At 44.9% G+C, this 27,239-nt stretch overlaps 1 protein-coding gene and 1 pseudogene across 2 annotated transcripts in view; one reads left to right on the forward strand and one right to left on the reverse strand.

The window, feature by feature from the left end:
* Window positions 1-27,025, reverse strand: part of CYGB (cytoglobin) — a 77,338-nt gene extending 50,313 nt beyond the window's left edge. For both annotated transcript variants that reach the window (XM_066617134.1, XM_066617133.1), the window contains exon 1: window positions 26,577-27,025. In XM_066617134.1, the coding sequence (XP_066473231.1) occupies window positions 26,577-26,719 (143 nt within the window). In that variant the 5' untranslated portion in view covers window positions 26,720-27,025. The remainder of the gene's footprint in view (window positions 1-26,576) is intronic.
* On the forward strand, window positions 18,772-18,892 carry LOC136642402 (5S ribosomal RNA; annotated as a pseudogene).
* Window positions 27,026-27,239: the final 214 nt, after the last annotated feature.

Raw genomic sequence — 27,239 nt, forward strand, 5'->3', positions numbered from 1 at the left:
TCTGCTGTTCCTGTCAGAATGAAGGCCATCTTTCGGTTTGCCCATGAGGTCTTTAGTGCAATGTGGAAGTGGCAAAAGAAAGTAAGCCAGAACACACACACACACAAAAGAGAGTTGGGATGCACGTCATTTTGAATCCCAACTCTTTTTTAGAGTCACTGGCCACAAGTTGCGAGTGATGTGAGTCAACTTGAGTCATCAAAAATCGTGTGCTTGTGCAAGTTGAGTCAACATAAGTCAAGTGCCCATCCCTGCAGAACAGTACAGGATTGTGCCTGCTATCAGTTCAAGTTCTTATAGACTGTGTTATGTCTCCCCTTGACTCCTACCCAGTAACAGTATCTAAGTAGCCACTGTTATTTTAGAAGCACTGTCCAAGCACCACAGCAGATAATGTTTATAACTACAGTCTCAACTGCTATGTACTTGGCCATATAAATACTACACCCAGGTGACATCAGCACTAGATTCAGGGTCATTTCAAAAACAGATGTGAGAAGAAAGCTTCCTTTTGAAAGAACAGACAAGTCAGGTAGAATAAATCAGACTTTTTATAAGCCTACTTTAGTCTAGAAATCCTAAGTAACCACAAGTGCATACACAATGGTTAATGGAGACCAGTCTCTCACTTCATCCCTAAGCAAGCATTGGAAAGAATGGAAACCCTTAACATTCCAGGGCTCTTGGCAGAACATAATTGTGAATACAATATTGTTGTTCATAGGTGGTAATGGGTAATTAATTCACACAGCCAGCCTAATTCTAACCAGTGCCAATGAAGCGGGGCCAGCATGGCAATGCTGCATCCTGTGCTGGTAGTGAGCAGACTGGAGGTCTCCTCGAGGTGAGGGGACATTTGTCCCCTCGCCTCCGGGAAAGCCCCAGCTTGTGCAACAGGTCTACTCGCACCTGCACCCGCAATGTTGGCTTTCAAGCACAGGGAGGGGGATAGTTTACAGTGTGTACCAGTGCCACCAATCGCACCCTCTCCTGGAACAGTGCCACCAATCCAACCTTCCCCTGCCCCTCCCTGCCCTCTGCCTGTTATACCCCTCTTCCCCCTAACCTCTGCACTGCTCAGAGCAGTTCTACCATGCTTTGGCATGTGTTCCCCTTTCACTGGCAATGGCAGACTGGCACTGACCTTCCTGTTGATGCCACTAACGCCGAGGTTGTAGTAAGAAAACTCAGAGTCTTGTGGACGTTGGTGCTCGTCAGGCACCAACTTCAAGCATTCCACATCCCCTTTGTTACATACTATATCCTTGCTGGCAAATGCCCATTCTTTTTGCTCCTACCAGGGCCTCTGAGAGGAATTTTATCAGGGGATACAAAGTTTCTTTTTGGCCCCTTCCCAAAGAGGGAAGGCATGAAACAGAGTGGGGGGGGGGGTTGGCAATGGAGGGGTGGACAGAATGGGGGCAAAACAGGCAAGGGGAAAGTGGCAACAGCCGGAATAGTCTTTGGAGCCCAGGTCTTCCAGTCTTCCCAATGCAGAGCTCAGGTCTGCCTGCCCGATGTTGGCAGCTAGATACAGTAATACAGAAAACCAAACACATTCCTCATTGTCTCTAAAATCTTTCCTATATAGAAAATCATTGCAGGAGATTAATATCATTGTATTTAGGCTCACACTAGAATGGAAAGTGTCCTGTGTACCTCAAAACCAACGTCTCAAAACACATAAACGAACAGCCTAACCGGTCAGCCGGTCAGCCTAACATCCATACCGGGTAAGATGGTGGAATGCCTCATCAAAGATAGGATCTCAAAACACATAGACGAACAGGCCTTGCTGAGGGAGAATCAGCACGGCTTCTGTAAGGGTAAGTCTTGCCTCACAAACCTTATAGAATTCTTTGAAAAGGTCAACAGGCATGTGGATGCGGGAGAACCCGTGGACATTATATATCTGGACTTTCAGAAGGCGTTTGACACGGTCCCTCACCAAAGGCTACTGAAAAAACTCCACAGTCAGGGAATTAGAGGACAGGTCCTCTCGTGGATTGAGAACTGGTTGGAGGCCAGGAAGCAGAGAGTGGGTGTCAATGGGCAATTTTCACAATGGAGAGAGGTGAAAAGCGGTGTGCCCCAAGGATCTGTCCTGGGACTGGTGCTTTTCAACCTCTTCATAAATGACCTGGAGACAGGGGTGAGCAGTGAGGTGGCTAAGTTTGCAGATGACACTAAACTTTTCCGAGTGGTGAAGACTCAGAAGTGATTGTGAGGAGCTCCAGAAGGATCTCTCCAGACTGGCAGAATGGGCAGCAAAATGGCAGATGCGTTTCAATGTCAGTAAGTGTAAAGTCATGCACATTGGGGCAAAAAAATCAAAACTTCACATATAGGCTGATGGGTTCTGAGCTGTCCTTAACTGATCAGGAGAGAGATCTTGGTGTGGCGGTGGACAGGTCGATGAAAGTGTCGACCCAATGTGTGGTGGCAGTAAAGAAGGCCAATTCTGTGCTTGGGATCATTAGAAAAGGTATTGAGAACAGAACGGCTAATATTATAATGCCGTTGTACAAATTGATGGTAAGGCCACACCTGGAGTATTGTGTCCCGTTCTGGTCGCCACATCTGAAAAAAAACATAGTGGAAATGGAAAAGGTGCAAAAGAGAGTGACTAAGATGATTGCTGGGCTGGGGCACCTTCCTTATGAGGAAAGGCTATGGCGTTTGGGCCTCTTCAGCCTTGAAAAGAGGCGCCTGAGGGGGGACGACGACATGTTTGAGACATACAAAATTATGCAGGGGATGGACAGAGTGGATAGAAAGATGCTCTTTACACTCTCACATAACACCAGAACCAGGGGACATCCACTAAAATTGAGTGTTGGGAGAGTTAGGACAGACAAAAGAAAATATTTCTTTACTCAGCATGTGGTTGGTCTGTGGAACTCCTTGCCACAGGATGTGGTGATGGCATCTGGCCTGGATGCCTTTAAAAGGGGATTGGACAAGTTTCTGGAGGAAAAATCCATTACGGGTTACAAGCCATGATGTGCATGTGCAACCTCCTGATTTTAGAAATGGGCTATGTCAGAATGCCAGATGCAAGGGAGGGCACCAGGATGAGGTCTCGTGTTATCTGGTGTGCTCCCTGGGGCATTTGGTGGGGCTGCTGTGAGATACAGGAAGCTGGACTAGATAGGCCTATGGCCTGATCCAGTGGGGCTGTTCTTATGTTCTTATGTCTGCAATAGCTGCAGTCGGTCAGCTGTGTCACTGAGCTCCTATACACTCCTTCACGGTTGCAGATCCACAAACTGAAAAGCTACTGTAGCAGGTCAGTTTCCCCCCAGATGTGACTCTGTTAAGGAAAGTCTGCCCTTCTGGGCCTGGTGTGTCTGGCTCCTGGCAGTAGTCGCCACCACGTGCCCACGGTAATACCCCCAGCATCCCACATGAGCAGTGAGTCTGGGTGAGATTGGAAAATGGAAGGACATTTCTGGTCCCCTCCTTTGGCTCCTGGGCCCCCTTTCTGATCCTGGGCCCGGGTACAAATTACCCCCTTCACCCCCCTCTCCTAGGCCCTGGCTCCTACCATGGTTAAAGTGCATTGCTTGGTTTGGGCCAGATATAAAATCTTGCTCTGCCAAGTAGCCATCCAGGTTTGAGGGACAGTTGAACTAGTGCAGAATCATACTCTCAGTGTGCCCCTCTCCCTTTTGTTCTTGTGCTGCTACATGAAGGTAAACTAAAGTGCCTAACCTGCCTCTAATATGCCTTTCTACAGACCAACTAGGCCCCCCCATACTGTCTCTGAATAGTGATCAGCAACATACAATGGATTTTCATTAAAATACATTTCTATGCTACTTGTGCTTATCCATCTTTTGCGCCGGCTCTCCCAAAAGTAGTAAAAACTGAACGACCTAGCAACGGAAGGGCTGCTTCCGTTTCTGCCTAAGTATTAAACCGTTGCTGTTGACCTTCTGCAGACAGCCGCTCGTCCTTTCTGTGCCGTTGTTATCTTGATTTCAGCATCCCTGGCTTTGATTTATCAAAGGCTTTCAGAGACGCCAGACAGAAAGAGCAGAGGCCACTGCTGTGCTCTGCAGCAATTGCCAGCTTTACAGAATCTTGTCCTGTGTAGTCATTTCACCACCACAGGCAATGCATTCTGCTAGATATAATGGCCCTTGAATTCACTCTGTCTTCATTATACCTGTGGATATTACCGGAGACCCAAAACATCCCTTGATTCATAAATCTAACTTTTCAATCTGTGGCTCTGTAAGCCCTTCATTCTGAGTGTCTATTTTAGTTTTCATAGACGTGAATGGCACCTGCTGTGGAAAAGGCATTATGGCAATTACTGCCGTTTGACCAGAAATTATCTGATCTCATGCTATGATACCTGTATTTCTTCCCCCAAAAGATCTTGCTGGAATGTTGATTGCACTGTGCGCATTTTTATTTTCAATCGCATTCCTTTTGAAACATATTCTTATGCACTAGTTTTCACAATTGGCATAACATGTTCGCAAACATGCAGAGTTGGGCTTGGCAGTTGATGACATGGGGCCTAATCTGGCTTCCCAAGAGCTTCGTCTACCCTCCTAGATCAGCATTCCTCAATATTTGTCTTCCACTGTGCCACTTTGCTTTGGAAGTACCACCTATTGGAAGTACCACTGGAAGTAACTGGCGATGATGTCATCACCATCATCAGAAGCCAAATGCAACTCGACAGGCACTGGTGGGAGGCCCAGAGCAGATGGGAGGGCTTTTTTGAGCATGCAAAAAATGCATTCTGGAGTTCTGCCTGCCAAACAGAGTTCCTACTGCTGCTTGTCACATTGAGTTGCTGGTCTAGCTGCCAGGTAGCATGGGGTCTGGGGGTTAAGCAAAATGAATTTGATATACATACTATATGTAGCATAGACATATCTTAGATGATGAACTTGACATCATCATTAGACGATGAACTTGACAAAAACTGTCATTTTTCAAATATTTATCATTTATTTTATTTATTAGATTTGTATTCTGCCTTTCTCCCCAAAGGGCACCCAAAGCGGCTAACAATCAAGTTAAAATACAAACAAAATAGTTCATGATTGTGAGCCAGCACTTTGAATAGCTGTCCAACAGAATAATGAATGTCCCTTGGGCTCATGTCAGGTACACCTAACCATTTTAGGGCCCAATCCTATCCAACTTTACTGCGCTGTTGCATCCACAATGCCGCCCCGCGGTAAGAGAACAAACATACCCTTACCTTGAGGAGGACTTTGACTGCCCCCCCACTGCAGGGTGCATTGTGTGTGAATTCCGCTCCCCTGACCTGTCTTCTATTGACACATGCACCTGACTCCAGATCTAGAGCTGATTTTCTCCCCCCTACCCCCATACTTCAGGCAGTCAGTTTTGAAGAAAAAAATACAGGTGCCTAGCACATTTATGCAAGTAAACATTTATACAGCACCTACATAAGAACATAAGAACATAAGAACAGCCCCACTGGATCAGGCCATAGGCCCATCTAGTCCAGCTTCCTGTATCTCACAGCAGCCCACCAAATGCCCCAGGGAGCACACCAGATAACAAGAGACCTCATCCTGGTGCCCTCCCCTACATCTGGCATTCTGACTTAACCCATTCCTAAAATCAGGAGGTTGCGCATACTCATCATGGCTTGTACCCCATAATGGATTTTTCCTCCAGAAACTCGTCCAATCCCCTTTTAAAGGCGTCTAGGCTAGACGCCAGCACCACATCCTGTGGCAAGGAGTTCCACAGACCGACCACGCGCTGAGTAAAGAAATATTTTCTTTTGTCTGTCCTAACTCTCCCAACACTCAATTTTAGTGGATGTCCCCTGGTTCTGGTATTTTGTGAGAGTGTAAAGAGCATCTCCCTATCCACTCTGTCTATCCCCTGCATAATTTTGTATGTCTCAATCATGTCCCCCCTCAAGCGTCTCTTTTCTAGGCTGAAGAGGCCCAAACGCCGTAGCCTTTCCTCATAAGGAAGGTGCCCCAGCCCCGTAATCATCTTAGTCGCTCTCTTTTGCACCTTTTCCATTTCCACTATGTCTTTTTTGAGATGCGGCGACCAGAACTGGACACAATACTCCAGGTGTGGCCTTACCATCGATTTGTACAATGGCATTATAATACTAGCCATTTTGTTCTCAATACCCTTCCTAATGATCCCAAGCATAGAATTGGCCTTCTTCACTGCCGCCGCATATTGGGTCGACACTTTCATCGACCTGTCCACCACCACCCCAAGATCTCTCTCCTGATCTGTCACAGACAGCTCAGAACCCATCAGCCTATATCTAAAGTTTTGATTTTTTGCCCCAATGTGCATGACTTTACACTTACTGACATTGAAGCGCATCTGCCATTTTGCTACCCATTCTGCCAGTCTGGAGAGATCCTTCTGGAGCTCCTCACAATCACTTCTGGTCTTTACCACTCGGAAAAGTTTGGTGTCGTCTGCAAACTTAGCCACTTCACTGCTCAACCCTGTCTCCAGGTCATTTATGAAGAGGTTGAAAAGCACCGGTCCCAGGACAGATCCTTGGGGCACACCGCTTTTCACCTCTCTCCATTGTGAAAATTGCCCATTGACACCCACTCTCTGCTTCCTGGCCTCCAACCAGTTCTCAATCCACGAGAGGACCTGTCCTCTAATTCCCTGACTGTGGAGTTTTTTCAGTAGCCTTTGGTGAGGGACCGTGTCAAACGCCTTCTGAAAGTCCAGATATATAATGTCCACGGGTTCTCCCGCATCCACATGCCTGTTGACCTTTTCAAAGAATTCTATAAGGTTTGTGAGGCAAGACTTACCCTTACAGAAGCCATGCTGACTCTCCCTCAGCAAGGCCTGTTCGTCTATGTGTTTTGAGATCCTATCTTTGATGAGGCATTCCACCATCTTACCTGGCATGGATGTTAGGCTGACCAGCCTATAGTTTCCCGGGTCCCCCCTCTTTCCCTTTTTAAAAATAGGTGTGACATTTGCTATCCTCCAATCTTCTGGCACCGTGGCCGTTTTGAGGGACAAGTTGCATACCTTAGTCAAGAGATCTGCAACTTCATTCTTCAATTCCTTAATAACCCTTGGGTGGATGCCATCAGGGCCCGGTGACTTATTGATCTTTAATTTATCAATGAGGTCTGAAACATCTTCTCTTTTAACCTCTATCTGACTTAACTCCTCGGTCAGGAGGGGCCGTTCGGGCAGCGGTATCTGCCCGAGGTCTTCTGCCGTGAAGACAGATGCAAAGAACTCATTTAATTTCTCTGCCATCTCTAAGTCTCCTTTTATCTCCCCTTTCCCTCCCTCACCATCCAGAGGGCCAACCGCTTCTCTGGCGGGTTTCCTGCTTCTAACATATTTGAAGAAGCTTTTATTGTTCCCCTTAATGTTGCTGGCCATGCATTCCTCATAGTCTCGCTTGGCCTCCAGTATCACCTTCTTACATTTCTTTTGCCACAGTTTATGTTTCTTTTTATTCTCCTCATTAGGGCAAGACTTCCATTTACGGAAGACTTCCATTTCCATCTACCTCCACATCATGTTCCAGACTGGGGAACGAAGAGTGATTAATGGCTCATGATAGCCACAAGGCTTAACCAATCAGCAAGTCTGCACAATCAACTTCTGTTCAATGCTTCTGAGCTCAGGTCTTTAAGAGTTTGTACTTCTGGCCCAAAAGTGTACTTGTTTTTCTGCAGTGCTTTTACAAAGGCAAAGAATAACCTAATGAACAATAGCAGCACAATCCTACACTTGGAAATAAGTCCCACTGTATTCAGAGGGGCTCACTCCCAGGTAAGCGCGCATAGGATTGCAGTCTGAATTGAGCCAAAAAAAAATACTAGCTTATCATGTTCCAACTTTCATCATTACTGAAAATTGCCTGGCATTTAAACAGGAAGGATCACAATGATTACATAATCGAACAACACCAGGTGTTTAATAGCTGAAATACACAATAGCTGTTTTTTTCTTTTACTGAACTGAACTAAGTAAAAGCTCTTAGACCCTGATTTTGAAAAAAAGCTAAAATGTAGTTGGGTGCCCTCCCACCCTAGTTTACTGTATTGGCTGTGTTTTTTAAAATCATTCATGAATTCTATTTGGTACTTTAGGATGTGATTCATAGAAATAGAAGCCATTGTGCTGCCCAAATAAACCACTAATGGGGATATTTGTCATGATGGTTAACCAGGTCCTGATTTGTCATCCTTGCACTTACAACATAACATATTGTATGACACTCCTGATCCAAGGTTGACCACTTTGTGTTCTCTGTCAAAGACAGCCTGTTTAGTCATGGAGCCCTTCAGGCTGATTCCCAAGTTTTGTCAAGGGTAAAGTTGTAGTGAACAGAAAATAATGTAAGAGACAGAGCCCTCCAGTTTCCCAAGGGAGGAGGTATTGTGGTTTCTCATAGTGTAGGTTCTCATACAAAAGGAAGCTGTTAATTACTCATAGACTTCCTTATAGTGACTTGCCAGAAGCAGTGTTTTAACTATTTATTCCTCTTTCAGTCTACCCAATTTCTGTCCTGCCCTTGCTCCAAAAAACTTAGGGTAACTTAATGTCCCATTTGAGGCAGGGATTAATCTGCAAAATACGGACCGGTCCGAGCAGGGCCAGTCGAAGACCCCCCAACAGCCTGTCAGATGCTGATCCCCCATATCTAGTGATGTGCCAATCTCCCCCTTTTCATGCAGCAATGTTCTAATAAGGATAGGGCTTCATGTGGTTGTTTTTGATGAAAAAGAAGAGGCAATGCCCTTAATGGCACATTTAGGTGCATGGTCAGTTTGACTCTGTTGGGGGCATTTATGTTGCTGTTGCAGATTACAAGGCTGTTTCGTAATTTACCTCACAGAACTGTTGTGAGGGTGGATGGATGAGGTAAGGGAAAACACTCAAGTTTTTTATGTATTACAGTGTATTCTGATACTCATTTACTCAGAAGTAAGTCATATTGTGTTCAGGGGGGCTTACTCCCAGGTAAGTGCATATAGGATTACAGCCTAAAAATGCTTTCTCAACACCACACAATAGTATTCGGAATCAGCAGTGTGGAGCCATAGATTGGCCAGGTGTTTCCTCTCAACTTTCAGATTGTAAAGGTTTTGTTATGATTTCAGTGTTTTGGTCAGATTGCATTACTGCTATCTTGTATTTATTATACATATGAGGAATGAATGCAGTGTGCTAAGTCGTAATTGGTTAAAAGAGCTTGACTCAGTTAGCTTTGCAAAGCATAATGCTGATCAAGGAGACACATCTATCCAAGAAGGCATTGATAATACCAGTGTGGTGTAGTGGTTGGAGCAGTGTTTCTCAACCAGTGATATTCGTACCACCAGTGGTACTTGAGGTGGTGTCCAGCCATACTTGCAGGACCCCCGGACCCCTGGCCCAGTAGCAGAGCCAGAGGGGTGGGGCAGAGTTGTAAGTCCAATATGGCTCCGAAACTCGCCATGTAAGCTGCCCCTCCCCCTTGCCCTTGAGAACATTCCAAGGAGCAATTCCAAGGCATCTCCTTCATGTTGCTTTTGCTCCTGGACAGGCTCCAAGAGTGGGGGGGGGGAGTGCAGCTTACACTGTGAGTTTCAGAGCTGTGTGGGTCTCACGGCTCCACCCTCCTGTCTCTGCTACTGCCACTGCCTAGCAGTGAGACCAGTAATGCAATGCAACAAGCAGCAGTAGGAGGCTTGGCTCGAATAGCAGAGCTCTAGTGTGTGCTTTTTACACACTCAAAAAAACTCTCCCATGTGCCCTGAGTCTCTTGTTACACTGTGTCTGGCCTCCCAGTCCAGAAGTAATTGGTGATGACATCATCACCAGTTACTTCCAGTGGTACGTCCAACAGGTGAACCATACGAAGTGGTACAGTGGGGGATAAACATTGAGAACAGCTTGGTTATAGGGTTGGACTGAAACTGAAGACTCCTGTGTTCATATTCCCACTCAGCTATAAAGCTCTGTGGGTGATTTTAGATCATTCAGTAATTCTAACCTAATTTACCTCAAAGTATTTTGGGGAGGATAAAAGGAAGAGAGGAGAGAACTGTATGCACTGCCCCAAGCTCCTTGGAGAAAGGGTGGGGTAAAAATATAAAATACCTGGTTAATTTTTGAAAATTGATGCTTACAAAAAACATGCTTACAGAGCACCAGACCAGGGCTACCCACCTATACGGCCAGCTGATGTGGGTTGCATCAGTGGCAGATTGTGAGGAGTCCAAGGGGACAGCAGATTTGGGGTGCCTTTCACCCCAAGTCTGCTGCAGCCCCCACCTACTGCTCCCCCCAACCCGCCACTGATGCAAGTCACAACGTTCTGCTTTCCACTCACTCAAGCGAGGCGCAGATCATTCCCCTCCTTACACTGGTCCTCATGCACTTGTCAAGCCTAGGAGTGCGGGACTTCTAGTTTTATTTACAGGGACAGCTCTTTCATTCACACTGTCCCTGTAAATAAAACCCGAAGTCCCAAACTTCCAGGTTTGATGACAGCACACAAAGAGCATGGAAAGTGTTTGGGGTTTTCTCTGGTAATGCAGAGGCAGCAGACGTGAGATAGCATCAGGTGGCATTCTGGATTGTGCCATCCCTGTACCATTTCCCTGACTCTAGAATATTACTAGAAAATATAAAAGATACAGCCTTCTTTATAACCTTGCAGTAGCATACAACAGAAGAGATATTCCACAGTTCTTTATTGTTTCGTGTGTCTTCAAATTTAGTGCTGGCAGATGAAAAAGATTACTTATTTCTCTGCAGTTTGTAATGCATTTCAGCAGATCATGGACAGGGTCTCTCCAAGAGTCTTTTTTTGTTGTCATTTTTCACATGACCATGATCAGTCATGAATTGATTAAATGCTTGTGGAAGTTCTTAGGTTTTTGTATCAAAGGAATGAAAGTATCAAATTACTCTGAGATGAGAACACAAATTCCGTTAGTTGAAACTAATGTTACCGATATCCTGTTTGTAAAATAATAGCAGTCAGTTCTTTAGAGAAAAGTCTTCCACTACATAAAATTTTCTTTGTAACTGCTTTGTGAACTTTTTTGTTGAAAAGCAATATATACATATACTTATTAATTATATAGTTTAAAACCAGCAAAGACTCTTTGTTCTTTATTGTGAAGTAGACTAATTGCCCAATCCTATCCCCTGCCACGTTATAGCATGCAGCTGTGTCAACAGAGTGTGCACTGCATGCTATGGTGGAGGAGCGATCAGACAGCCTGCAGGAGGTAATTTCTACTTGCCTCCTAGTATACCGACCAATCATCTATGGGTCTTCTTGGATCTGTGATGGCCATTTTACCGGGGTTATGGCAGGTTGCAAAATGGGAGATAGGATCCTGTGAAAGTCACTGCCACTGCACCCAGCGCCTGCTGCCCTTGACATACCCCCAGTTGCTCCCCCTCCCTGCTCAGTTACTCCACCTGCTGTCCCCCCTCCCACGCCAGCCTACCTGGCACCATCCAGGATCTGCAGCAGTGGGGACCTGCCACTGCAGCTGTCTTGCTACAGCAGCCTCAAATGGCCCAACAACAGTGCAATCTTCACACCATTACAGGGCCTTTTATGCCAGTGGAACACTAGCGCACTGCTGTCATAAAAGCCCCATAGGATTGGACCATAATACAGCCCAATCTCTAGAAACAGCATAAAACATGCACTTTCTTCTTGGTTGCTTAGCCATCACTTGCATCAGTTTCAGGAGTTGGCCGGGTCAGGTACTAACCAAGGGCCCATAGCCATCAGAGGGCCCATTAATTCCTCAGTTTTGGTGGTAGGGGTAGCACCCAATGCACCCTCAGGGGGTGACATAGAACCTCCAGCAACATGGTGTTCGCACTGGTTTAGATTTACTTTAAGGCTGAGGACTTCTGGCCACTTTGGAACACCCTTGAATACTCCCATTCTCTATGCATTTGTCTAGGTCTTCCTTGGCTCCACTTACTGTTTTTAACATCTGCACTGCTACTTATATACAGTAATTGCATACTCTTGGGTTTATCATGAAGTAATCATATTTCCATGCAGCTGTATCCGTTTCCCATGCTGCTGGTTGTACAATTTTGTGTTAAATGGGGAATGTCGTAAGAAGCAACCATCTCCTCGCCTCCTCTCAAAACAAGGCAAAAACTTTGCACAATTGCTAAGGAATTCTTCACTGATACTGTGCCACCCATGCTCCCCACACTTTAAAAAAACAAGCCAGTCTGACATTTGGCCAAGTGGGGCTCTATATGGAAATTGATATAATCCCCTTTTGACTTGTGGGTGTTGAATGCGCTGAATTATACATCCAGATCTCTACAACAATAAAAAGCATGCCATGTGCATTGCAACCTTACTTCACCTGTTGTCACTGCAGTGTAATGAACTAGTGATGCTATTACCAGTCTCCTTTTTCAGATGTGGGACCCAGTCTCAGAGAGAGTGGCTTATGCAAAGCCCTGGACCAACAGCATCTATGGCCAACCTGGGCTTAGAACTCAGCTTAGAACCAGCACAACACTCTTTCTGGGTGCAATCTTAACCAACTTTCCAGCACTGGCATAACTGTGCCAGTGGGGCATGTGCTGCATCCTGTAGTTGGGAGGCAGTCATGGAGGCCTCCTCAAGGTAAGGGAATGTCTGTTCCTTTACCTCAGAGTTGCATTGCTCTTGTGTCAGTGCTGGAAAGTTGGTTTGTGATTGCAGCCTCCATTGCGCTTCTCTGTTAATCATTTTAACCTCGCTTACGTGCAGGTGGTCCAGTGACACAGACAGCTCTTCCAAATTTGTAGTAGCTCAGCTGTTGAATTATTTACTGATGAGAAAACTGCAAAAAGCAAGCTGAGTACAATTCTGACTGCTTTTCCTCTTGACGAGCCTCTCCACATGACCTAGTTCTCCTGAAGGGGAATGATGATGATCAATTAACCAGCTGTGAAATATGCAGGCATGAGTGAGGGAGCTGACTGGGCTGGAGCTGCTATCACAGGTACTGAGAGTTGCAGAGCGCTTGCTGTAATGGTGCACAGGCATTTGCCAGGGGGGCTCTTAAGTGAATTCAGGGATGGGGATGAGAGAGGAACTTAGGAAGTATTTCCTACCTGGGGTTTCTTTGTATCCCTTCTCTTCCCACTTCATTGGTCTGTTTTTGTCACAGTCATATGGTGGGTTTTGAACATAAGAACCCTGCTGGGTCAGAGTAAAATTAAACGTATGGCCCAATCCTACCCATTGAGTATGACAGTGTAAGTTGCCTTCTGCTGTCACAAATGCAGTAGCACTGTCAGAAATGCTGGGCAATTCAGAGCTGCTGACAGAAAGAACCAGTGTCTGTGTGTGCCTGGTGCCACAGAGCCCAGCACATGCCAATCCAGGTAAGTCAGTGGTGGGGATGGACTGTGGGCAGTTTGGGGAGGGTTAGGAGTGGGGAGGGAGAGGACAAGGAGAAGGGAGTGGGCTGGAAAGGGGGAGAATCTTGGTGGCAAAGGTGCATGCTGGAACCGATTTGTCTAGCCTACCCTGCCCCCTTCTTGGACTTACACCAGAAAAATAGCAGGAATGGGTCCAAGGAGGTGGCCAGAAGGCCAATGAGAGAGAAGTAAACAAGTACTAACTCCTCATTGGTCTTTTGATTGGCTCCCCCGCCACAACATACAACATGTGCTCCATTGGCATGACTGCATGGTATAGCATGGTAGGGGATAAGATTGGGCTGTTAGTCCAACATCCTGTTTCTACCAGCGGCCAACCAGAAGCTTCTGGGAAGCCTAGAAGCAGGTCACAAATGCAGAACATTGATGACTGCTTAACTTCCCTGGGAAATCTTGGGCTTGTACTGGATAAGTCACGAAAGACATCAATGCAGTGCACAGCTATAGTGAAAAAAGAAAACTCCGTATTGGGAATCATGAGGAAAGAGACTGAAAATGAGGCTGCTGGATCATAATCCTTTAAATAAAAATATATTCACTTTGCACTTCTTTACAACGAATCTCTTTGTGGCATCACACCACCACAGGTGGCCTGGTTGGTGTTCCTCTTCCCCTCCTTCTGGCAGCCTCAGAGCTTGGGTAGGGAGGGTGTTTACTTCTCCCTCCTCTTCCTCCTCCTCCACTAACTATGCTTGACCTGCAGCACAGGGAGAGGGAGCCTCCTCGTCAGGGTCTTCCCTCTCTGCGGTAGCCTCCCCAGCCTCATCATAGGCTTCCCCTTTATCTTTCCCCCAAAAAAGCATCCACTCGGTTTGCAGCCTCACTCCTCTGATGGCCTGTGGCTGCCCTAGTATGCCTGCTCCTGCTTCCTTCTGAGGGCCATAATCAGTCCACCCCGTCCTCTGGCTGCAGGACCAGCAGTTCATTGGCTTCCCTTACCTGCTCTGGGGGTGGGGCTACCTTTCTTCATGTTGGGTGATGCCTCTCTGGGTGGGGCTACATTGCTCACTCTTGCCAATGAGCATTCCTGCCTCTCTGGGGAATGAGGCTGCCTCTTGATCCTGCTGGAAGACTCATCAGGGCCTGCTGGGTTGCCACTGCTGATGGGGGGAGGGAGGCACCCCGGAGAAAGCTGAGTCCAATGCTGGACACTCATTTTGCATTTTGTTGCCTCTTCTTCACAGCCTGCTTGGGTTTTCAGCATACTGAATAACAGCCCAATCTTAACAGCATTGGTGCCACAGGGTGCAGTGGCACCAAAATGGTAACCGCTGTATCTAGCAGCCCAGCTGGGATTGCCAGAGGTCTCCTTGAAGGAAGGGGCTGCAATGGGTCTCCTCTAGTCTGCACTGGTTGTTTTGCTGATGCAGACTGGAGGAGCTCCATGTCAGGTTTTTCAACCTGACATAGAGCATAGGATCCTGCAGAGGGCTCTGCCAGTCCCACCTGCCCCAGCTTCTCCCCTTCCCCCATCCTCTCCCATCCCAGAACACCTCTCTTCCTGCCCAGAAATCCCACAGCACCACCTGGCAGTGCACCTTACCAGGGGCGCTTCCCTGGCGCCTGCATTTGGTGCTGGACCCAGTGCCGGCACTCCTTGCTCTCCCAGTGCTATATACATAATAAATATAAATATAACAGGTATTTATATACCGCCTTTCTTGGTCTTTATTCAAGACTTTATTCAAGGCGGTTTACATAGGCAGGCTTTATTAAATCCCTATTAAATAGGGATTTTTACAATTTCAGAGAAGGTTCTTTCTTTCAAGAACGACTACATTCAAGGTGTTTCATTCCGATCTGGCTTCACATTCTGGCCTCCATCCTCCCACGCTCAGAGCAGATGGAATTGCTCGGCTTCAGCTTGTCAGCTGCTCCAAGGTCACACGGTGCTGGTGGCCTCGAACTGGCAACCTTGTGGATGTTATCTTCAGGCAGACAGAGGCTCTACCCTCTAGACCAGACCTACATGCTTTATGGTACATTTACAGCACCCAGCACCAGCGTTGGAGCTCAGCACCAGTACTGGGAAAGTATAGAATTGGGACCTAATTCAGTAGCATCTGCAGACTTGGCCATCTCCCTGCCTAGCAATGGCTCTAGTTCATCTATGTTAGATGGCACTGGTCCCAGTACAGATCCATAGTGTGGGGTCACTGCTCCCCATTGTGAAAACTGTTCATTTTGGCAAATATGCAGAGTACTAGGCTTGTTTTTTAGGAAGTTATGGTGAACTTAGATCCCATCTGGCTACAAAAAATGCACAGTGATGCCATTGTGTGAGAGAGAGAGCAGTCGTCATCGTCCTCATCCCCCCCCCCCGGTTTCAGACCATATGTGAATATTCCTCAAGTAAAACTACATTTCTAGTTTCTATGGTATAAAAAAACCCAGCTACAACAAGTGTTGCAATTGCAACCTACAACTATATAAACATTATTCTTGCTGCATTATTTTCAATGAAATGTGCCTTAGGATGCATATTCAAAAGCACAAACCACTCCTGTTCTATTGCAACTAGTTGCACATTCTGTCACCGATGGTCCTATGGATTAGTGTAAAAACCTGGTCGTGCAGCACTGGCAGGAATGAAGCTGTGTGAAGCAAGGTGCAGAGTGAAGACAATGCAAGGGCTTCATTTGTCCTCAGTGAGGTCATCTTGTAGCCATATCTGACAGCTTATAGCCCTCTTCAGATGTTATACGAAGCATGGACGCTATTCCCCAGTAAAGCATTCAGAAACTACATTGGAAAGCAAATCAAGGTGGGGAGGACTGTTTATCCAACAATCTCTTCAGATAAATGCTGTAAGTGTGATCAGCAGGGTATGTTGGGGTGTGGGGTGGAGTGGGATTTAAGAGTGTGTCAGCATTGAATGGGGCTTTCTAGTGCACTGTCATGGATGCAGTAATGCTTTGCAGATTTATGTGGCTCAGTAAAATAATCACATACACCACATGATCCCTGATTGGGTAGGATCATACGGAGAAGAAGCCCTTCCAAGTAATTTTTAAAAAATAGTGCTCAAGCAGCATCAAATTGGGCTATCAATGGCTGCAGACAAGAATAAAAAATGAACCAGGCTGGAGTTCGGGGGGCTTTGGTGAAGGTTTTCATCATCTCCCTTTAATGACAACTTTCACATAAAGAAAAACATCACAGCAAAAACATTTTGATGCAAGGTTAGTTCATGCAACAATCAAGGGTAAAAGGCTGTGCATGTGTTAACCTTGTGTGCTTTCATTCATCTCTTATCCCATGTTGTTGATTTAAAATACAGTATGCGTCACCTCTATTTGGCAATGATGTTATCTCACAGAGTACTCCTTGGAAAAGATCTACACTTCTTTACCAGATTTTCCTCTGTCTGGTGGTGACCACTGGTAACACACACATCTGTTTTGATTTTATTATTCTTGTACCCCGACATCTGTTGGGTCTATACACAATGACAGATACATTTATACACTGATAAAAAAAAATGTACCAGCATGTTTTCTCCTCTTTACAGACCAAGGAGTACCAGGGCCAAATCTATCCCATTTTCCAGCACTGGTGCAGCTGTGCCGACAGGGCATGCACTGCTTCCTGCAGTAGGGGGGTAGTCATGGAGGCAACCCAAGGTAAGGAAATGTTTGTTCCCTTTTCTCAGGGCTGCACTGCAGCTGCACCGGCATTGGAAGGTTGGATAAGTTTGGGCTCCTAATCACCGTGGCCACGGAGCAGAGTTTGAAATGTGAACAAAAAGCTATAGATTTTGAAATATTTTAAAACTCCTTCACCTGAAAATGGTGTGATTTCTATTTTATGATTAGCTTCCAAGCCTCTTCCTGAGTTCTCTAATAGATATAGGGCACAATCCTAACCCCTTATGTCAGTGCTCTCCAGCATCGACATAAGGGCAATGCAGCTCTGAGGTAAGGGAACAAACATTCTCTGATTTTGAGGAGGCCTCCGTGAGTGACACCCAACTGCAGGATGCAGCACACGTCCCGTTGGCACCGCTATGCCAGTGCTGGAAAGCACTGACATAAGGGGTTAGGATTGCGCCCACAGTGACTTTTCAATCCCCTCCCCTGGGATTTACTGGTAGTTATTACCAGGCTATAAGGAACATCAAAAGAGCCCTGGTAGACCAGGCGAAAGGCCTATCAAGTCCAGCATCCTGTCTCACACATGTTAATAACTACCAGTAGCTTCTGGACACCCACAAGCAGGAGAGAAAGAACCTCTTGCCCATCACTGCTCTCCTTCAGAGACATACTGCCACTGAATCTGGAGGCAGTGTATAGCCATTGTGACTGAGAGCCAGCGATAGACTAGCCCTCCACTAATATGTCTAATGCCTTTTTGAATCCATCTTAACTAGTTTCCATCACTATGTCTTGTGGTATTAGAGATTATTGACAGTAAGAAAAACCTCTGTTTATTGCTTCCTTTTTCAATAGCACAGGCCTACAAAACTGAGAGTCTGAAAAGTTTTTCCCAAACTTTATGGTGGTTTGATATGAACTTGGGGTGCTGATTCCAAAAATGGCATCCATTTTGCCCTATCACATCTAGTTTTGGAGATAATAGTATAGCCTCATTAGTGAATGGTTCAAGCAGCTTCCACACGAGGAAGCCAAGGTGTAGGCTTTCTCATGAGGAAGCTGCTTGAACCATTCACCAAAGAGGCTATACTATATCTCCAAAACTAGATGTGATCGGGCAAAACGGATGCCATTTTTGGAATCAGCACCCCAAATATGCCCAGGAATTGGTGTAACGTTTAAGGAAGCAAAATGTGTGTTGTGTTATTATTTACATGCTATTTGGCAACAACTGACACTGCTTCTTCCACACATCCGAAGTAGAATTTTACTTGCTTCCTGTCTTGCCAAGAGTCTTGGCATATAACAACAGATTTTGTTTGGTGAGCAAACTAAGGTGTCTGTCAGCAGGTTTTAAGAAACTCATAATGTGTTAACACTGGGCCCAATCCTATCCTACTTTCCGGAGCAGATGCAGCTGTGCCAATGGGTAAGCATGATAGTCACAGTGGCCTCCTCAGGATAAGGGAACATTTATTCCCTTGCCTTGTGGCTGCACTGCAGCTACATCAGCACTGGAAATTTGGACCCCTGTGTTGCCATTGTCTCCATTGTCATAGTTTGTTAATAAATACGTATAATATCCCAACTTTAAAGTTTATTTGGACAGCAATCCTAGGTTGCTACAGTCCTCAAGTTGCTGGCTCTGGTGTAATCTTTTCCTGGCATTACTTGGGCAGCTGGCGTGAAGATGGCAACCTTCATTTTCTTCCAAATTTCTTAACTTATCAAGGCCATTTATTCCTATTAGCAACTGTTACCCTGCACATGCCCGATCTCGTCTGATCTCGGCAGCTAAGCAGGGTCAGGCCTGGTTAGTACTTGGATGGGAGACAGCCTGGGAATACCAGGTGCTGTAGGCTTATACCATAGTCTTTCGAGACTGAAGGTTGCCAACCATGTTGTTATTCCTCATTATAAAGGCAACTGAGGTGCTGTAGGCATAATTAGTTTCTGCATCACACCCCCAGTTGTATTTGCCCAAGGATGTATTTGGTTGATGGTGCATTTTCAAGGACTGTAGGAATCTCTGCTTCTTCCAATAGTTAGCCAGATCCATCTTCCTGTTTCAATTTATCTGGATGAGACTGCTGGTCAACAGCCCCTGCTCTGTCTCTCTTGGTTAGTCATTCAATATCAAATTGCTACATTGAAGCAGAAGTCTCTTTCTTTGAATCACAGGGTGGATCTTTTGCATTTCCCATGTGGAAAATGTACCCATATGCCTCCTGATCTTGTGCCTGGCTCATCACATGTTCAGACTACATCAACCAGCATTTGGCAGTCTTGAATTGTGAACTTATTTGAACACCTGTTGATTTGAGATCTATTCTAGAGCCATTCTTGACCATGTCAGGGAGTCAATCCATTCATTCTTGGTTATTAGTCTACCACCAGCTGTCTCTTTTCATCCTATACATCCTCAGTTGAATTGTGGCATACACTATTTTCATTTGAATATGCACTGAATGAATTCAGTGCCAATTCCTTGTAACCACCTATGTACTGTCATTTGTTATTGAACCAATTTACAAGACGGAAGGACACAAAGATAGCTGCTAATCATCTTGTAGTTGATAAAATGATTGGCTTTTGATACGATACATGCACATCCTCCATTTCCTTGTTATCGGTGAGCTATACTTGGAAATACTTGCCTGCATTTGAAATTGGGGTTAGGTCTCTTAAAGCTGAAGAGAAATATCTGCTTTGTATCATTTCCAGTGTCAAAAGTATATTATGAATCTTACCTTAGGTTATCCTCACAACACTGTGAGGTAGCTTGGCAGAGAAGTAGCAATAAAAATCAACTTTTGGAGCTGAGCAGGGCTTTGAACTGAAGTCTTCCAGAGCCAAAGAAAACATCGGATAACTCTTTCACGTTGCCCACCCCTCCACCTCCCAAAGCTGTACATTGCTACCACAACATTTTTCTGAAGGTAGAATACACATCCTTAACTTTCCTCATTACTGGTTTCTATTTTCCCGTGCCTGGTGGCACAATGACCTAGAAATGGTGCTCTGTCCGCTACCTTTAGAAATAAGTTTTGCTGAAGGCAGGGAGAAGGAGGAATGTCTAAAAAATCCCCTAACCTATATTTGAAAAATCTGAAACAAAAGCAATTCATCAGACAATTCAAATTTGTCTTCTCTGTCTTTTCCCTGCAAAGTGATATTTAGATCTGCAGAGCAAAACCACAAACAGCTTTATTTTTCTCAGGCTGCTGTGGAAGCCTGCTTGAAAATTAAATTTCAGCATGGCCTGAGTGCTGCAAGAAACAAGGTAGGCTATAATATTCCTCTTTTCCAGTCCCATTGCTCATTCTTTGGGTTAAACTACCAGGGTTTTCTTGGGGTTCCCCCTATATTTTGAGTGACCATTGACTCTTATGTGTACTGACATGGTAAATCTAGGGATCATTGTGTTAGTTAACGCCAGTAACAGATGTAACATTTCTGAAATCGATATTGTTGTACTATTATTGCAGACAATTATCTGGAACACTCCTTATGTCTGCTGTGTTCCAATTTATTTTCTTTGGGGAAGAAAAAAGTCTAGAACAGCCATTTTCAACCTTTTTCAGCTCACGGCACACTGACGAGGCACTAAAATTGTCAAGGCACACTACCAGTTTTTTTTTACTTACATTAAATTACTACATTACAATTCATTTTTAATTAATATAATTAATACAATTAAGGCTGCAATCCTAACCTCACTTTCCTGAGAGTAAGTCCCATTGAACACAATAGGACTTACTTCTGAGTAGACCTGGTTAGGATTGTGCCCCAAATCATTACATGACAAAGGGCTCAATCCTAACCAGGTCTACTCAGAAGTAAGTCCTATTTTATTCAATGGGGCTTACTCTCAGGAAAGTGTGGTTAGGATTGCAGCCAAAGACTCACAAGAAGTTTGGAGAGTATGAAGTTTGGAGTATATGTGATTCTGCAAAGGAGGAGAAAAGTTATTAAAGTGTAATGCCAGAAAGTGCTGGCAAAGAGAGGTCAGACTGAGCACATAGTGGGGTGAGGGGCAATGAAGATACATGATTGAAAGAAGTGCAGGATTCAGCTGGAGTGGGGGGGGGAGAATGTGAGGAAAGTGATTCTGGACCTTTGAAAGATATGGAGGAGTGAAGGGAGGGACAGTAAGAGAGGTGCTGACTGTAATTATGAGATTTGGGGGGGGGGAGAATGTGCCTGTGGGAGGGAGTGGGGTGGGGAGAAGTGCCAATTGCCTGCTCCTATATTTAAGGAAAAAAGAGTGTGACCAAAAGCCCGATTCTAGGCATGTCTACTCAGAAGTAGGCCCCACTATAGTCAATGGGGCTTACTCCCAGGTAAGTGTGGATAGGAGTGTGGCCCAACACCCTTCCCCTAAAAGGCAAAAGACAAGGCAGGGAGGGTCGCTCTGGGGAGTTGCAGGCAAACTGGCACCAGAACTCTTTTATCCAGCCAGTTCTTGGACTGGTGGCCTCAGCAGACTCGCTCCCTTCTGACCTGCATGCTTGCTCCTGCTTCCCTCCTTCTCACTCACTCAGCAGGCTTTTCTAGCTGCCCAATCAGCATGCAGGGGAGAACAGGACCGGACTTGATGCCCAATCCTAGGTGTGTCTACTCAGAAGTAAGCCCCACAATAGTCAATGAGGCTTACTCCCAGGTAAATGAGGATTGGGTTGCAGCCTTCCTCTCACTCAGCAGCAGGAGATGCAAAGCAGCCACCGGCTGCCACATGAGGGTCAAAGCAGCCACTCCTCCCCCACATGAAGGGCTGCTGCCTGTCTCCTCTGGCCCTGCTGCACACCTGAGGCTGGAGGTCTGGTCTAGAGGATAGAGCCTCCATTTGCCTGAAGATAACATCCACAAGGTCGCCAGTTCGAGGCCACCGGCACCGTGCGACCTTGAAGCAGCTGACAAGCTGAGCCGAGCTATTCCATCTGCTCTGAGCGTGGGAGGATGGAGGCCAGATCAGAATGAAACATCTGAATTGTTGTGGCTCTTGAAAGATAGAGCCTTCTTTCAATTGTAAAAATCCCTACGGGGATTTAAATAAGCCTGCCTATGTAAACCGCCTTAAATAAAGTCTTGAATAAAGACCAAGAAAGGCGGTATATAAATACCTGTATTATTATTATTATTATGCTGCGGCATAGCAGTTGAAACCCACTGGTCTAGAAGCTAGATGAAAAAAACTCTTGGGCCAGGTGGGTGGAGAAGGGAAAAAACAGTCTGAATGCACATCAGACTACAAATTGGAATTTGCTTATGGTACAGATGTCTGTTAACATAGCATTGCTGTCACGGAGATGCATACTCCAGGGTTCATTCTGATGCACAACTCCTAGTATACCTATAAACCATGAGAGCTGGATTGAGACCTATATGGGTAAAGTCTTATGTACATCATGCACCAGCAAAATAATCTATTTTTTTTAGCCCTTTCCAAGACAGTCTATGCAAATAGTCTTGCAGATCTCAGTCTGCTCTTCGGATCCATGCAGCAAGGCAAGGTAGCGAAATGGAAATTGCGGTACACCCCAGTAATCTTGCACATGTGTTGATACATGTACAAATGCATTCTCTGGCTCTTTCTATAATATAACCATTTGCAAAACCGCTTTCTCAGGGAGTGGTAAGGAGGAAGCAACTTTCTTATTGCTAAAGTTGAAGAATACCCAAGACACTCTGTGGGCTTTCCATGGATATCTGGGTGCTGGGGAGTCAAAGCAGAAAGCTATGTGGAAATAAAAGGACAGACTTTGCACATCCCTACTGTTCCTTCTGTCACTCCTTTTTAAGAGCCTTTGAGTTGAACTAAACAATTACCCAGCCCAGGCCAGAAACTTTTACTTCCTCTTAGTGCACATGACAAACATCTCATGTATGTGTGTGGGGTTTTTTTTGGGGGGGGGGGTATATCACCACAGATCACAATTCTCACCGCCATTTTTGTGCCTTCAGTTTATTGTATACAGATTTGTGTGTAGTCCATCATATCTCAACAGAAAGTTGACCTGTTGCTGACATTACCGTCATTTAGCATAACCTGCAACTGGCTTCAGGTCAATGAAAACCAGCTGTTTGATAGGAATCTAGGAATCAAGAATCTTGACCTCTAGAGCTGGAGTCACTGGGTCTGTACAAAGAGTCTGTTACAAGGTCACCCCAGTTTAACAAGGTGGTGTGATGTAATTTGTGACCCAAGGATCAAAAGCCAGCTCTTACATGTTTGATAACCTATGAAACAAATGGTTGTATAACTGTAATAAAAGCTGACTTACATGATTTTGTAGGATATGGCAGTAAGAAATAATTAATGTTTAATTTCACCTTCCAATTCTCCAGGAATGTTTGTTCTTCCTTAAAGAGGGCACTCTGTGTTGAGCCAAGCCGTCTGGGACCTTAGACTGTAAGAGAGCGTGTCTTTCTGATATAGTTGAACAAGTTCTCTTATCTAAAGGGCTTTGTCACATGGCAAAACCCTCAGACAGTTTTACAGTTTGTACATTTTCTAAGTATGTGGATGTGGTAAGGTGATAATAAAGTAGTGAATGGGAAAGCAACTACTCTACAGTTTTGAGGAGTTACTACTGAAAACTACCTGAAATTTGATTGCCAAATATAGGTAGTTGCATGTTTACCAAGTGACTACTGAATATCACTGGAGAAATCCTGAGAGGCCTCACAATTGACTCAATGGTGAGAAAATGCTTAGTCAATATCAGGTAACAATGAATAGATCTGAAAAAATAACCAAGGATATTGCTCATTATAGATACAACTATACTCTGTAGCTCATTTTGCTATGAAACCTGGGTGTGCCCCAGTGTGGGTCTTTTTTTCTGCTTACAACTTGCAGTTTTCCTGAAGCTGTAACCATATGCCTTAGCAAACCAGGTAAAGAATAACATGACCTATACCTTAATTAACTGAGCAGCAGGGAATTGCTAGTCTTACTGTTTCAAGGCAACAGAAACAAATGGACTTGAAATCTAGAAATTCTTCACAATGAACAAGGAGTAACTTTCCTGACCTCACACTGTCTTCTCTTAGTCAGTCAGGAGGGCTAGGAATTAGAATCCTAGTGACATGGGTCCTAAAAGAATCCTAGTGACATGGGTCCTAAAAGATCATATAGTGCAACTGGCAGCCCCAGGAAAGCATTATGCTGAACCTGAAGGATCTTAATAGATTTCTGTCCAGTTAATAAATGTCCTTTTGCGTGAGTTCATGGGAACTGTTTGTGGATACATGGGCATTTTTCCTCACTGGAAAACACCTGCTTAAATATGAGCTCTAGGTGAAGGGTCTTGGATTTTAGTTGGAAGGATGTCTTGTAATAGGTGTGTGCCTACACTTGGTTTGGCAGGTAAATTTTCCAAAAATTAGCAGTACCATGAAGTATTCAGAATTGCTGAGAGCCTTATTCTCTGTGAAACTATCACATTCTGGAACAAGGAACACTCAGGGAAATGCCCTAAAACAGAGGACATCTCCTAACTCTAACCTACCCCCACCAAATCTCATAGGAGTGAAAGATTTGTGAGAAAAAGTCTTACCAGATGATTTCAAAAAGGTAAGTGTAGGTTAAGATTCTGAGTGACAGTTCTGTTTATATCCTGTAGTAGCACATTGGCACATATGCAGCCTAACTGTACAGGACTGAAGCCCAGACGTTGTTTTGGGGAAGATTGCTTTAATAACATCCTGTCTGGACTAGTTTCCCCTCAAAAAACTCTTCTGGGAAACTTCAGAGAAGGTGAAAACTAAGAAGGAATCACCTGCACATACTTGAGTGAGTGAGTGAGGTAATGGTCAGTGAAAATCCCCAAATTTAGCTACATTCTTGAGCTAAAATCAGGTCAAATACTCCTGGATTTGAATGAATTTTTTAGTTTCTCATAACACTCATGAGTACCTAAGGCTGCGATCCTATACACACGTTCCTGAGAGTAAACCCCATTGAACACAATGAGACTTACTTCTGAGTAGACATGACTAGCATTGCACTGTAAGTCCCTTTCTTTCTTCTTGATGAAAAAACTACAAAGTCGTTTAAAATAGCTTCAAACACAGTCAGGATGGGGAAAGCACTTTGCTAGGCAAGATAAATTAGTGAGGAATATTGGTCATTTCTGGGTGTCTTCTCAGGACTTAACTGCTCATGATGCTGGAGATCTGTGACGGGGGGGCACAATCCTAACCAGGTCTACTCAGATGTAAATCCTATTTTGTTCAATGGGGCTTACTCTCAGGAAAGTGTGGTTAGGATTGCAGCCAAATCTAATATTTTTTTTAAAGACATTAAAGAAAACTTTGGTGACCCCTAAATTAGATTGGGGCAGCAGTACCAGGAAAAGCGGGGGTAAACCTTTCCCCCTGTACCTCTTCCCTGATCAAAAACTCCCCCTGTATGAACCTGTGATTACTCTCATTCAAAAATAAGCCAGGCACTCATACTGTGTTTGGAACTGGAATTTAAATCAAAGTTCAGAAAGCATTTTTTAAATCAGCTCCAGCTGGGTGATGTTACTGTCTCCCATCTCCGATCCTCTTTCCCAGCTCAGGCCTGATATTCTAATATTAGTGAGAAGAGAACCAGCCCCTTGCTTTCATGCTGTATAGTCCTTGGGACTTTCAGAAACACAGTACAAGGGCATGTACTGAATTAACACTTTAGGGTCATTCTCACAGGGGGAAGGCCACAATCCACAAGGCACTTAAGGAGGTGTATTTGCAGCTAGCGAGCTCCACTGTACTAAACAAAACTGAGGTAGGTTAAGGCAAAGCAGCTGCCTTTAAGGGCTTGTGGATCATACTGATACAAACATGCATCAATTTTAAACTGAGGGTCTCGGTGTCTTTCCTCTTTATCCTACCAGGGAGACCAGATATAAACACAGATTCTTTCACCTGGCTTTTGGATAGATTTCTGTGCTGCCCGCCACCCACTGCTGTGTGGCAATTTCAGTGTGACATTTCCAATACAGTGAAGCTCCCTTGCATCCAGTGTTCATTTACCTGTCATCGTTTGCCTCACTCCATCCCTCCAGCTGGCAACCTTCATGCCAGCCCCAGGAGACAACTTCAGCATTATCTTTTATACTGACACTGCAACCCAGCTGATGAGCAGATGGTGCCGACAAGCTTCAGCAGCCCTGTTTGGGATTTATCTTGGCTCATAAGTTGCATTATTTCACCCAGGAATCTGGTGTATATATAATTCCATTAGCAAAAAGCTAAATCAGAACCACTGAGCAGAATGCCACACAACAATTCCTTCCTTGTAAACCCCCCCCCCCTTTGTACACACAGAATAAGATGACCTTTCTGACGGAAATATTGTTTCCCACAAACTACAATAACAGAGGTATTTCCCCTCCTATTTTCTTCTTTAACGTTCTGAAATCAGAATGCAGTGGAATAATTCCCAAAGCAGATAATTCCCCATCAGAGCCAATAAATTGATGGAAACAATTGTTGCCACCCAACCCTCTATCAATTTTACTTTAATTTTGACTTCTGATGTGCCATTTTAAATACCTGATCAGTATGGAGACCCCAACGTCCTCGCAGTTTGCATACACTCTGCTCCATGTCTCCTGAATCACCTTTTTCTCTGCATCTGACATCTCTTCGCTTCTTTCCCATCTCTCAATCTCCATTTCTCCTTGGACTTTCTCCATGAAAAACAGCCAGCAAAATCTTCCAGGGAAGCCAGGAAGAGAGAAAGAGATGTGTGAGTCTTCTCTCTCTCTGTCTGTCTCTGTGTCTGTTTATATATCCAGCAAGAAGAGATAAGGTGTTCTGTTGGTGATGGTGTGGCTGATAATGCTCCTGCCTCCCTCTCTGTGTTTGTGTGTCTGTCTATATAGACAGACAGAAGTATGTAATAATCAGGGAGAGAGATTGTGTGCGATCAGATTTTATATCTTCCAGTGCAGCCCATTGCTGTGGTTCATTTCAGCTCTGTCTGTGTGTGTGTGTGTGTGTGTGTGTGTGAGAGAGAGAGAGAGAGAGAGAGAGACTCTAAAGGGAAACTGACTAAAAGTAAAATATTCAAAGGTATTGCAAGACCAGCCTCTTTACTAATGTGTGAACGTGAGCTCACTTTTCTCTCTCCTCCCCTCTTCTCCAGTGTGTGTGTGTGTGTATGTGTGTGTGTGTGTGTATGTATGTATGTATGAGAGAGAGAGAGATGTGGGG

The sequence above is a fragment of the Tiliqua scincoides genome, chromosome 2, assembly GCF_035046505.1.
Source record: "Tiliqua scincoides isolate rTilSci1 chromosome 2, rTilSci1.hap2, whole genome shotgun sequence".
In the NCBI taxonomy this organism is placed as follows: domain Eukaryota; kingdom Metazoa; phylum Chordata; class Lepidosauria; order Squamata; family Scincidae; genus Tiliqua; species Tiliqua scincoides.